The sequence below is a fragment of the Danio rerio genome, chromosome 25 (assembly GCF_049306965.1).
Source record: "Danio rerio strain Tuebingen ecotype United States chromosome 25, GRCz12tu, whole genome shotgun sequence".
In the NCBI taxonomy this organism is placed as follows: domain Eukaryota; kingdom Metazoa; phylum Chordata; class Actinopteri; order Cypriniformes; family Danionidae; genus Danio; species Danio rerio.
The window spans coordinates 23263333-23276761 of NC_133200.1; the positions used below are offsets into that span (position 1 = coordinate 23263333).

The following is a 13429-nucleotide window of genomic DNA, read 5'->3' on the forward strand; positions in this document are numbered from 1 at the left end:
GCTAATTCAGTCTCTCTCAGGCGCGACAGCAAGATCTTGCCTCGAGTGTGTGTGTTGTCATTCTGTGTGGCTCTGTGAGTGTATTTAACCCTGCAGTCAAGGGACATGAAGAGAGACAATAGGCACTTTCCCCCGATCAAACTGGCCTCTCTGTTTACACAAAGAGCCTTCTGTAGAGACGAGACAGAGGAGCCAGAGCGCAGGAAATTCACTGCTGCCTTTTTTCTGTTTTTCGCGACCACACCAACAGACCCATGCCATCCCATTCACATAATGAACATTTGTTTGCGGTTGAATTAAGATGCTATTAGAAAGATAGTTCACACCCCTCCCCCCCACCCCAAAAAAAAAAAAAAACTGTCTTTAATTACTCACCCTCATGTCTTTCCAATGCCCTGACACACATTAATCACACAAATGAAAATATTTTAGGGGAAATCTGAGAGCTCCCTCAACTTCCATAGACAGTAAGGTTTTTTGGTCTCACTTTATATTTAGTGTCCTTAACTACTATGTACTTACATCAAAAAAGTAAATAAATACAATGTACTTACTGTTTTTATAATGTATTTGAGAACACTTGTGGTGCTTTTGAGTTGGGATAGAGGTTGGGTTATAGACAGGTTTGGTGGCTTGGATAGGTTTAAGGGTGGGTTAAGGTGTAAGGGATGGTCAACAGTGTATTTACATACATGTATTTAATCAAGTAAAAGTAAATACATGTATTTACACAATAAGTACATTTTAACAAACTATTAATTCCTATGTAAGTACATAATAGTTAAGGCCACAATATAAAGTGGGACCAGGTTCTTAAATCATCCAGAAAGGTGCCAAAAATCATCCTCAGATCAGTCATACAAGTCTTCAGTGGATTAATTAGAATATTAAAAACAAATATAAAAACAAATATAAATAAGAAGTAAGAAGGTTACTGGTTCGAGTCCCGGCTGGGCCAGTTGGCATTTCTGTGTGAAGTTTGCATCTTCCCCTGTTGGTGTGGGTTTCCTCCAGGTGCTCAGGTTTTCCTCACTACCCAAAGACATGCGGTGTAGGTGACTTGAATAAACTAAATTGGCTGTAGTGTATGAGTGTGAATGTGAGTGTATGGTTGTTTTGCGGCTAAAAGGGCATCCGCTGTGTAAAACATATCCTGGATAAGTTGGTAGTTCATTCTGCTTTGGCGACTGCTGATTGATTAAGAATTAATCAATCAAACAAAAATAATGACTTAATTCAACAGTTATTCTCCTTAGTGTCAGTATTTTGCGCATATTGTCCAGTGTCAGTATATTAACAAAAATGATGAGCGTGTCATGCTCGGCCACATGCTGATGAATTACCTCAGATGTGTCTGTGATTTTTTTTCAAGTCATAGAAACTCATGCACATCTATCCTAGTTGAAGTATGTGAATGTGCGCGATATACTGACATTGAGTCGAAGGAACTGTTGAACGAAGTCATTTTTTTTTGTTTATGCGCGCACAAAAGTCTTCTTGTAGCTTTTTTATTCCGAGTGAACCACTGAAGACATATACTTGGAATTAACGTGAATAAACTGAAATTTACAAAAATTCAGCAAGTGCATAGTTTAAATTAATCTTGTTTATTTCAACTATATATATGGCTAAAGTCAGAAGTATTAGCCCTCTTGAATTATTAGCCGCCCTGTATAGTTTCCTCCCAATTTCTGTCTAGAGAAAAGAAGATTTGTAAACACATTTCTAAACATAGGTAATAGTTTTAATAACTACTTTCTGTAAAAACGCTGATGGTTCTGTTGGTTTCGTCTACGCAAACTGATCTTTATTTGTATTTTCTATTGGATTCAAGTCAGGTGATTGGCTGAGCCATTCCACAGTTGATTTTCTTTCTCTGAAAGCATTTGAGAGTTTCCTTGGCTGTGTTTTGGATCATTGTCTGTGATATGTTCACCCTGATTTCATCTTTATCGTACTGCTGATGTAGATGTTAGACTGAAGCAGTGAATATTAATTTACACTGATGAAGGGCAGAGGATTGCTGAAATAATTACTGAGAGATTTCAGCTGCTGTATGGGCTTTCACTGCCTTTCTACTACTCCCTTTCTTCATGTGTTCAATACTTTTTCCCTGCGTCATTTTATTTTATTACACACAACTTAATTTGTAAACTATAATTAGATTTGTTTTATTTGCATGTATTGATTTCTTTGATTGCTACCAACATCTAGTAAAAAGTCAACAGCACCTTGATGGTGATGTGTTGAACACTGAAAAAGTGTAAAACCCGAATCTCTCTCGATCAAATGCAGATTTAGCTTAGAAGCATTAATAAACATATTAAAGTCATTATTATCATTTATCATTCATGTTATGCAGGTTTGAATTGAGCTCCAACCCTAATATATATAGTTGAATTATTAGCCCTCCTTTGATTTTTTTTCTTTTTTAAATATATCTTAAATGATGTTTAACAGAGCAAGGAAATATTCAAAATATTTTTACTTCTGGAAAAAGATTTATTTGTTTTATTTTGGCTAGAAAAAAAGCATTTTTACATTTTTTAAAACTCATTTTATGGTCAAATTTATTAACCCCATTTTTTGATAGTCTACAAAACAACCATCATAATACAATAACTTCCCTAATTACACTAATCTGCCTAGCTAACCTAATTACCCTAGTTAAGCCTTTAAATGTCACTTTTATGTATAGAAGTGTTTTGAAAAATATCTTGTCAAATAATATTTACAGTCATCATGGCAAAGATAAAATAAATCAGTTATTAGAAATGAGTTATTTAAACCATTATGTTTAGAAATGTGTTGAAGAAATCTGCTCTCAGTTAAACAGAAATTTTTTTGGGGGGGAAAAAAAAAAAAAAATATATATATATATATATATATATATATATATATATATATATATATATATATATATATATATATATATATATATATATAAAATAAAAAATGTAATTTTTCATTTCTGAGTGAACTAACCCAAAAATGATGTACACACAGCCATAGATTCAATATGTAATAATACATGTCTGCTGGCTGCTGAATCTTTAAACATTCAAATAAAATCAATTAATAGATTTTAATTTAAAAAATATCTGCAGATTGTTCCCATTATGCCCTTAAATAATGTTTTCTTTATAGGCTGATGCAGGACTGAGACTGTCTGGCCAGGAGCGTTTAGCCCCAGATCGCCCTTTGCCAGCCCAGGAAAAGCCCTCTCTCTCCCTCCCTCCATATCACCCGTTCAACATGACCCAGAGTGCCCTCATGCAGGACCCCCGTCTGCAAACTCAGTCAGTACAGCACACATCTCCACACCTGTATGTCCTACAGCAGTCAGGTTTCACATCAAGTGTCTGTCTGCTCTTCCCTCAGTCTGTCCCGACAGGTTCCTCACATGCTGCTAGCAGGGGCTCAGGAGGAGTATGTTCGCGATGGTTTCCGTCCGTACGCCTCCGCTGAAGAACTGCGAATGCCTCTGATGCCTCTAGGGCTCAACCCAGGAACTGCAGACACTCTAGCATACTTTCACTCAGGATATTTGCCTCACCCCTCGCTTGCTTCATACAGGTGCGTGGTGAAGTTTTTCTGTGGTTCTACATAGAAAGAAAAAGGGTTTGCATGATTTCAGAAATGTTCAAATCTGGAAACTTTCCATGGGAATATATTGAGAATATAATGAGAATTAAAGGGAATTTACAAAAATTCTGTAATTGCAAATAGTTGAAATAAGTTAATAATCAATCAATCAATCAATCAATCAAGCCTTTATTTGTCACTACACTTTCGTATAGCGAAATTGGAAATTAATAATAAGTAAATACATTAAATGTTTTGCTATTATTTTGATAAATATATTTTATAAATGGTGTTAAAATGAGATCGCAAATAACTATAGTGTCTATACTGTAGTTAACTATTGAAAGAGTGGTATTTATTGACCAACTACACTACCTGACAAAAGTCTTGTCGCCTATCCAAGTTTTAGGAACAATAAATAATAACTTGACTTCTAGTTGATCATTTGGTATCAGAAGTGGCTTATATGAAAGGCTCTAGATTACGCTTATTTTACCACAATAAAATAAGGTCATGCCTTGAATTTTAATTATTTAATTAGAACAGTAATGTCTGTATTTCCTTAGACAAAAGTCTTGTCACTTAACAGAAATAATGTCCAGTATAGAGTATAGACCTCAGGCTGTTGATGTTGCCATCCACTCTGCTCGCCCCACCATACTAAATGTAACCCCAAACTATGATTTTTCCTTCACCAAACTTGACTGATTTTTGTGAGAATCTTTAATCCATGCGGGTTCCAATAGGTCTTCTGCAGTATTTGTGATGCTTGGGATGCAGTTCAACAGATGATTCACTGAAAAAAAATCTACCTTCTGCCACTTTTCCAAATGATCAACTAGAAGTCAAGTTGTTATTTGTTGCTGTTGAGATCGATAACAAGACTTTTGTCAGGTAGTGTAAAGTCTCTTGTGATGCCAAGACTCAAATTTGCGAGACAACAAATTGTTCTTTTTTATAACCTTTAGGCGTTAGCTGCCCATTGTTCCACTTGAAAATAAAGTCAAGTGATAAAATGTCTTTAAGATAAAACAATAGAATTTTGTATGTACAGTTGAAGTCATAATTATTTGCCCTCCTGAATTATTAGTCCTCTGTTTGTTGTTTCCCATTTTTTGTTTAACGGAGAGAAGATTTTTTTCAACACATTTCTATAAATAATAGTTTAATAACTAATTTCTAATAACTGATTCATTTTCTCTTTGTCATGATGACAGTAAATAATATTTGATAAGATATTTTTTCAAGACACTTCTATACAGCTTAAAGTGACATTTAAAGGCTTAACTAGGATAGTTAGGTTAACTAGGCAGGTTAGGGTAATTTGGCAAAATAATATCCTAAAGGGACTAATAATTTTGTCCTTAAAATGGTGTTTAAAAAAATAAATCAGTTTTTTTCTAGCTGAAATAAGACAAGTAAGACTTTAAAAAATATTATCAGACATACTTAGAAAATGTCCTTGCTCTATTAATAATTCTTACTTAAACTGTATGTCAGCTTACTGACAGATTTTTAAAAACGTATGACAAAACAATTTGTTTATATTTATGGTTGTATAGGATAGTTTATATACATTATCCCAAAATTTCTAATTAATTCCTCTAAATTCCTGTTAATTCACGTATATTCCTGAATTATTGAAAATTTTCTGCCCATTTGCAGCTCTAGAAGGGGACAGTTGTGGCCTAATAGTTAGTGACTCGGATTTGTACCCTAAAGGTTGCTGGTTTGATCCCTAGTACTAGAGGATTTTTGTAGTCCATCTTCAGCTCAATAATTTGTACTATAGCTTCTTACTACTAAGATGCAGGAGTGGTAGATACAAATAGGAATTGAAAAGATTTTAACTTATAACATTTTTTCAAGTTTGTTTTTAAATATTCAGAAATTAAACTAATTTTTTTCTGAAGAAAATGGTAAGCACACATAAAATTGCCTTACCCCCCTGTAAACAGATTCAACTCAAATTAGGGAGATATTTTGCTTATTATACAAACAAAAAAAAAACTAAAAATACAGAACATTCAGCAAACTAACATGGCTGATAAGAGGCGGATAGAAAAGTTCTAATTGGGCAGAACGAAAGTGCGCTCATTCAATTGCCTTGTAAACAGATGGCAGACACACATTTGCTCTGGGTGGGGGAAATTAAATAATACATACTGTATATGTTCCACACCGGAGCCTCTTATGATTAGCTAATCGCAACATTTTAAATGCCGATTGCGGTTTGTTTTAGATTAACCGCACAGCCCTACTCCCCTCCACTATCAATACCCATAACTGAGATTTTTTCAGACATTACACCAAATCCCATAATTCCTGCCTGGTCACCACAAAGCCAATGGCTATTGTTTCTGGTGTGTGTTCACAATGTGTGTGTTCATTACTCACTGCTGTGTGTGTCCACATATATGGGTTATTAATAGGAGCGCACTTTATTTTGACCACTCCTCTGTTTATGTAGTTGAAATTTCTTTAAATATACAACGGGAAAGACGATTCAACATGTCGTCTTTTATCTCAGAAAACATATTTCTAAAGGTGCCATTGACTTGAAATTTTCCCTGGAAATCTCAGAACAACCAAAGAAATCCATATATGCAAAGAAAACAAATCTAATTATTTTACAAATGAAGTTATGCACAATAAAATAAAATGACGCAGGGAAAAATATTAAACACATGAAGAAAGGGAGGTTTAGAAAGGCAGTGAAAGTCCAGACAGCAGCTGAAATCTCTCAGTAGTTCTTCAGCAACTCTTTACCCTTCATCACTGTAAATTAATATTAGCTGCTCCAGTCCAACATCTACATTAGCAGGATGATGAAGATGAACCCAGAGTGGACATATCAGCAAGACAATGATCTAAAACACAGCCAAGAAAACTCTCAAATGCTTTAAGAGAAAGAAAATCAAGCTGTAGAATGGCCCAGCCAATCACCTGACTGAAAACAATACATACTCAATCCATATTTTCTCCACTGTAGCTGCTTAATAAAACTCATTTGTTTAAATGAACCAAAATATATTGTCTATGTTTACAAAGAAATTGATACAATTTTCAGTTTTAAAAGGGGGCGAATGCTTATCTTCTCTCAGAATTGTTAAACGAGCAGATTATAATGCAATGACATCTAGTATTAAATCGTATGTGGAAATGAAGGTTGAGATGAGCTCGTCTGTTCAGTTTGTAAATGTGTGTGTGTGTGTCTGGGGATCACATCCCTCATTACAGCCATTAAATCATGTGCAGGAGACAAGACAGTGAGCCAAACACGTGTACACACACACACACACACACACACACACACACACACACACACACACACACACACACACACATAATATATACACACATGCACAACTTAGACTAAAGACAAAAACAAACATCAAGACAGAATTTTTGTGTTTGTGTATGCATATCATTTTTTTGTTTTTATTTGTTTATGTTTATTAATTATGCATATTAGTTGATTCCATTGTAGATAATGTTTTAAGATTAGTCTGTTCTAGGAATAGGCAGTTTATTTTTAAACATAAATAGTTTTACTTGTTAATTTAGTCAACCACATGACCGAGATATTGTGCGAAACTGTTTAGAATATTATTTGGTTATTGAATGTTAACAATTTGCAAAAAGGCTACATTTGTTAACATCACAACAAAATGCATGATAAAGCATTTATTTATCTTAGATGATGTCCATTTTTTTATGTAACATTAAATAACTCTTTATTTTGAAAGTAGGCTCTTTTTACAATTCCGCTAGAGTAAAACAGTTGACTTTGACCATTTTTGAATCCATTCAAAGCCGGATCGCTTGGTTATTACACTTGATAAATGTGTAGTTCCCAGCCATATCGGAAATACAGAAGAAGATTTAAAATGATTAAAATTGTTTGGAGGCATCAGGGTGGCACATTGGATAGCATGATCACCTCACAGCAAGAAGGTCGCTGGTTATAGCCCCGACTGGGTCAGTTGCCATTACTGTGAGGAGTTTGCATGTTCTCCCCGTATTTGTGTGGGTTTCCACAGTGTGCTCCGGTTTCCTCCACAATCTCCACATATGCTGGATAAGTTGGCGATTCATTCCTATGTGGTGACCAAAAATTAATAAAGGGACTAGCCGAAAATAAAATGAATGAATGATTTTTTTTGAGTGAGATGCTAACGGTCTAATTCGATTCAATTATCTATGCTAAGCTAAGCTAAGCTAAAAGTACTACCCGCCAGACTGTGAGATTAGTTTAATGGATTCAAAAGTGGTAAAACTCCACTGTTTAACTGAGTTGTGAAATTTGCATTTTCCAAAAAAGTGGAGTGTTTTTTTTTATTTTTTTACTTACGTTCAGTTGTATTTTTATGTACGTTTTGCAGTTGAATTTGTTATTTAAATCCAAACATTTATGTACAATAAAGTAACACACAACAGTTTAAAGTTGTTTATGTTATTATATCAGTTAATGTAACAATTTTTTTTTTGCATCTTATGATTGTATTATTATATTACCATATGTACCATGGCTAAATTTGACACCGATGTCACCGACGAGACATTTTTTTGCACCTGAGCAATTCCATGCAAATGTCAACCTTGCCATGAAAAAATAAAGTTTTCACCGAAATAGCAAAACCCTTTCTATTTTTTTTTGTCTGTTTTGTCTAGGCGTGTAATTTTACAGTACTGCAAAAATACTCAAAAATATCTCTGTCAATGTTGTCATTGTCAAACAATTATATTTGATGTATCAAAGTCACAGAAGTGGCAATTTCACATCTGTCACATCCTTAACAGAGAGGTTTCAACCCTATAACCAAGCTTTTTTTCCTTATTAATGCAAAAATGTAAAATAAAATATAATCAGTAATTTTTATTCTATGTACTTAATTGATTAGCATTGATTATTTTGGGTTGTGCAGTTTAATTTATAGAATTTCTACAATGTTGTATACTGTAAACTCGTAGACTTTCTGATCACATCCATGACTCATGTTTATTTTCCTCATTTAATACATAAAATATGTTTACAGATTCATATTTTTCTGAATTCTGGTTAGTAGAAAAAATAAACATGTTTCAATATAATGTTAACATATACTTTCTCTGTGAATTAATGTTTTTTACTGCAAATGTCACATCGATGACGCTGGAATTGCTCACCTTTGTCTTGTCGTTGATCCTGATGGACTGCTGTGTGAACATTACTGTATGTCTCTCTGGCTCTGTACAGTATCAGTCTCAGCGTGGCTCTGACAGAAATAGGCAGCACTGTTGATGTCAGAGGGCCAGAGAGCAGAGGTTAATGAATGACACGGTTATTTCTGGAAGCATTCATTAGCTGCTCTCTCTCTCTCTCTCTCTCTCTCTCTCTCTCTCTCTCTCTCTCTTAGGATGGAGGATTATTACAGTCTGTCAGCCCTCCGCTCACATTACTACCAGCTTCCAGAGGCCCTGCACCCATCGGCTGTTCACCTGCCCACACCAGGCGTCTTCTACCCTCCTGACGTCACACACCAGGCACTGACAGCACTGCACTCAGACAGGTACACACTAGTGCACACACACACATGGTATCTGCGGGGTTTTAATAAGGGGACCTATCATGCCTCTTTTGACAAGATGTAAAGTAAGTCTCTGATGTTCCTAGAGTGTGTATGTGACGTTTCAGCTCAAAATACTCCACAAATAATATTTTATAACTCTTTGAAACTGCCCCCTTTTAGGTTTTGAACCTAATAGAGCCGTTTTGGTGACTGTCGCTTTAAATTTAAATGAGATTGTGCTCCCAAACCTCTTTTTAATAGAGGTTGAAGCTATAAACCCCTATGGGTCACCATAGCAGTTGATTTAAACTCTAGAGGCGGACTGCTGCTTCTCACTCAGGGCTGTTCATGCTAATGAGGGAGTGATCATCTCTAATGGGCGGAGCTTCCCTTCTCTGATGACATTTACAAATATAAGAATGTCAATCAAAGTGTTTCTGCACAATGTTTTTATGAAATGTGATTATGAAAAATAGAAAATATTCATTTTTTACCATTAAAAGCTGTTTATATTCACATATTGTTACCACACCACTGTGTTTAAACCTCTTATAAAAGAGACTTTTTTCATTATTGGTCTTCTTTAAATGTCAAAAAAAGCTCAATTTAGGCATCAAAAAGCCTTAAATTCACTGAAAGGAATAAACAAATCCAATCCTTAATACATCCATGAGCTGTTTTACCTCATGGGGACCAAAAATAATGTTCCCACAATGTCAAAATATTATTTTTATTATTAATTATTATTATTATTATTATTATTATTATAATATATATATTTTTTTTTACCAAATACTTATTTACATACTTCGCTGCATATATGCAAATCATCCGAACTTTAAGATCTCTTCTCCGTTTGGACATTAGCATGCTGTATCACACTAAAGCTCATTTACATAACATTAAACAACTCTCCTCAATAGGGGTGTAATGAATCACGGTTGATCCATGATTCATACGGATTACAATTCGGGGTTTAGAACACACGGTTTGGATTAATATATTTTTTTTATTTGTAGATTAATCCTAAATTTGTAACAATTGCAGAGAGATCGCCTCTTGCATCATTCAAATCCCATGTATCAAAACATTTAGACTTTTCTGTAAAATATAATGATGATGGTGAGGTTGCGGTGGGTTATTCGGGATGTGATGGGTTTCTTGGGTTATTAAAGGTGTTTTCTGGCACACTTGTTTAGCCTGCATTAATGCATGTATAAGCTGCACAATGAATCAATTTAAGATCAGAACCCACGCAACATAAATTATACATGTTTGTTATTTGCATATGTTTATTAATCCTTCGAATCGCTGCCTTCAAATCTGAAAACGCAAAAATCAAGAAAGAGATTCAAGCTCTTATCATACACCCGGCGCAATAAGGCACAAGACATGTTTGCCGCAATTTGCTGCTATTTTCAGACCAGCGCAACCCTAATTTTAACAATTTGCGTAACAATGTTTAAATAGCAAATCTATTTGCACCACTGTTGACTCATGAGTGTGCCGGTCTAAAAAGGAGGTGTGTTAAGGTGCTTTGTTGGCAAGTTGCTATTTTGAGAAACTAAAAAAAGACCACACCATTGACCAAGTAAAAGCTGCTCTAATGTCCAGCGCAGTTATGCGCCTTTGCGGTCCAAGCGCTTACACATTGCTTAATACACACAGGATGTACAGCAATACACAAATATCTTTACATATGTAAAAAATTAAGGATTAAAATTTTACAAAAAATATTATTTTCTACATAAAAACATAAACCACTGCCTACTGTACATGCCTTCATGACCAGGGGCTCTTTTCAATTTATTCATGACAATTTGCATTTGTATAATGTATTCATTAGTTGCAGTATTATTTATTATATGCATATTTATATTTGTTTTAAGAAAAACAATTTTAGATTTATCTTCCTACTGGGTTTTAGTTTAGTGGACATATGCATCACCATATGGGGCATAAAAATAGAACGTGTGTTTAGATATAACCACACTTTTGACCACACTTCATTATTATTGTTTATTTATTTGTTTGCTGGAAATTAGAAACAAATCTTTGCACTTAACAAACAAAATTAATTATGTAGGTTAATGGATGTCTTGCGTGTAGTGCGTTCAACACCATTTCCTTATTCACGAAAGTAAAGGAGTAAAGTAAAGAGTAAAAGTAAAGTAAAGAGAACATAAAGAGGCCGAATGGAGGAGGCTAGTTCTTTGTCCTTGCACAGATTCTTACAAAGTCCGCTGACATGTAAATAGCAACTGACTCTTGAAGGGATTGAATGCACGTTATGCTCAAAACATCCTCATAACTCATGAGCACAACCCTGTTAAACCATGCGCCACAGCGACAACCGTATTTTTTCTGTCCTTAAAATAGCGAAAGTAGAATTGAACACACCATCAATGCTTTTGTTCCATACGCTTTAGACTTTGCACCTAGATCGTTAAAATGGAGCTCTTTAGTTTACAGTCAAATAACACAGAAGTACTGGGATAACAGTTTATAGTTTAGATAGAACCACTGATGTTTATGGTAAAGATTAAGGTCACACATTATATTAATGGTCCATTTGTTGAATTAAGGTATATTGCATCTACATGCCAACTAATTCTCATTTGATTATAAGTAGACTGTTAGGCTGGGGTTAGGGTTAGTGTAAGTTGACATGTACTTGCAAACAGATATTAAACAGACAGTCTACTAATACTCAATTGGACCATCAAAATAAAGTGTCACCAAGATTAAAATCACCATCATATGCATTTAACAGCGGTTAAAAATGAAAGTTGTAGGCAGCAGTTATATTATTTATTAAATATGGGTTGCACAAATTCTAATGTTTAATTTCTACATTTAATGTTATCAGCATCAGCAACAGTAGTATTAACAGTGAATTTTAGTTTAGTTGATTATTTCTTAATTTTATTTTTAATAAATTTACAGGCTCTAAGTTTTGTTTGTTAAAATCAAAAGTGTCTCGCAATACTGTTTTTGTAATAAATGGAAAGCAAATTACATTTGTCTCCTCCCCTCCTCTGACAAATGGTCCGATCCGTGAGCATAATGTGAGCCGAACCGTGAGATTTGTGATCCGTTACTGCAGTACTGATCAACGATTCTTTAGTCGACACCCTCACGTTTAACACAACACAGACCCTATTGCTAATTCTGACATTTGGCAGATGTTTTTGTGTGTAAATATGAGCAGAAGATGCTCGGATGTCACCTTGACACGCTCTTTTCCCCCAAAACATCATCAACACTCCGCCGTGTTCCTGCGGCCTCAATTCTTCCCATTCCCGTCGAGAGTGTTGCATCTCACACCCGTCCGTGTGTTTTGGACCCTCCGCAGGCTGCAGATGGAAGAGGAGCTTCGCCAGCAGGAGAGGGAACGGCAGCGAGAGAAGGAGAGAACGCGTGAAATTGAACGGGAACGGCAGTGGGAGCAGGAGGTGCAGAGGGAGAAGGAGAGAGAGGTCGAGATTAAAAAAGAGCGCGCCAGAGAGATCCAGCCGGTCAAGGCCGTGGAGAAACGCCACCTGAGCCACGAGCCGCCGGCCAGCAAACACTTGATCTCTCACTCGCAGACTCATCTGTTTCCACACCTGCAGCCGGTGAAGGAGCGGGCCAAGCTGGAGGACAGACTCACTGCGCACAGACCCGGTATGAAAGTCAGAAACACACAGAGAAAGTGCATCAATTATGTGTTTAAGGATATTACCTTTTATGCATTGCAAGTAATATACTACCTGACAAAAGTCTTGTCGTCTATCCAAGTTTAGGGAACAACAAATAATCGCTTGACTTCTAGTAGATCATTTGGTATCAGAAGTGAATTATATAAAAAGGCGAAGGCCTCTAGATTATGCTTATTTTACCAAAATAAAATATGACCAAGCCTTATTTTTTTATTATATAAATAGTACAGTAAGGTCTGACTGTGCTTAGACAAAAGTTTTGTCACTTAATAGAAATAATGTACAGAATACAAAATAAAGTCATGGTGCAGTGAAAAAATCACTAATATTGTGTATGGCTTCCATGATCTTGGAGGACTGCATTCATACACCTCTGCAATGACTCAAATAACGTATAAGACGTATGAAAAGGAGCACTATCCTGCTGAAGAATTTGCCCTCTTTTGTTATGTAATGGGCAGCACAAATGTCTTAATACCTCAGGCTGTAGATGTTGCTATCTACTCTGCAGATCTCTCGCACACCCCCATATTGAATGTTTTCCCAAACCATGATATTTTCTTCACCAAACTTGACTGATTTCGGTGAGAA

General features: G+C 35.4%; 1 protein-coding gene across 3 annotated transcripts in view; it reads left to right on the plus strand.

Moving 5' to 3' along the window:
* gse1a (Gse1 coiled-coil protein a) overlaps positions 1-13429 on the plus strand; it is an 82779-nt gene that overhangs the window by 40506 nt on the left and 28844 nt on the right. For all 3 annotated transcript variants that reach the window (XR_012400400.1, XM_003201442.7, XM_009298044.5), the window contains exons 4-7: positions 3148-3299; positions 3382-3576; positions 8985-9137; positions 12493-12803. Coding sequence is in view for 2 of the 3 variants with exons in the window: in XM_003201442.7 (XP_003201490.2) it covers positions 3148-3299; positions 3382-3576; positions 8985-9137; positions 12493-12803 (811 nt within the window). In the remaining variant the exon portion in view is untranslated. The remainder of the gene's footprint in view (positions 1-3147; positions 3300-3381; positions 3577-8984; positions 9138-12492; positions 12804-13429) is intronic.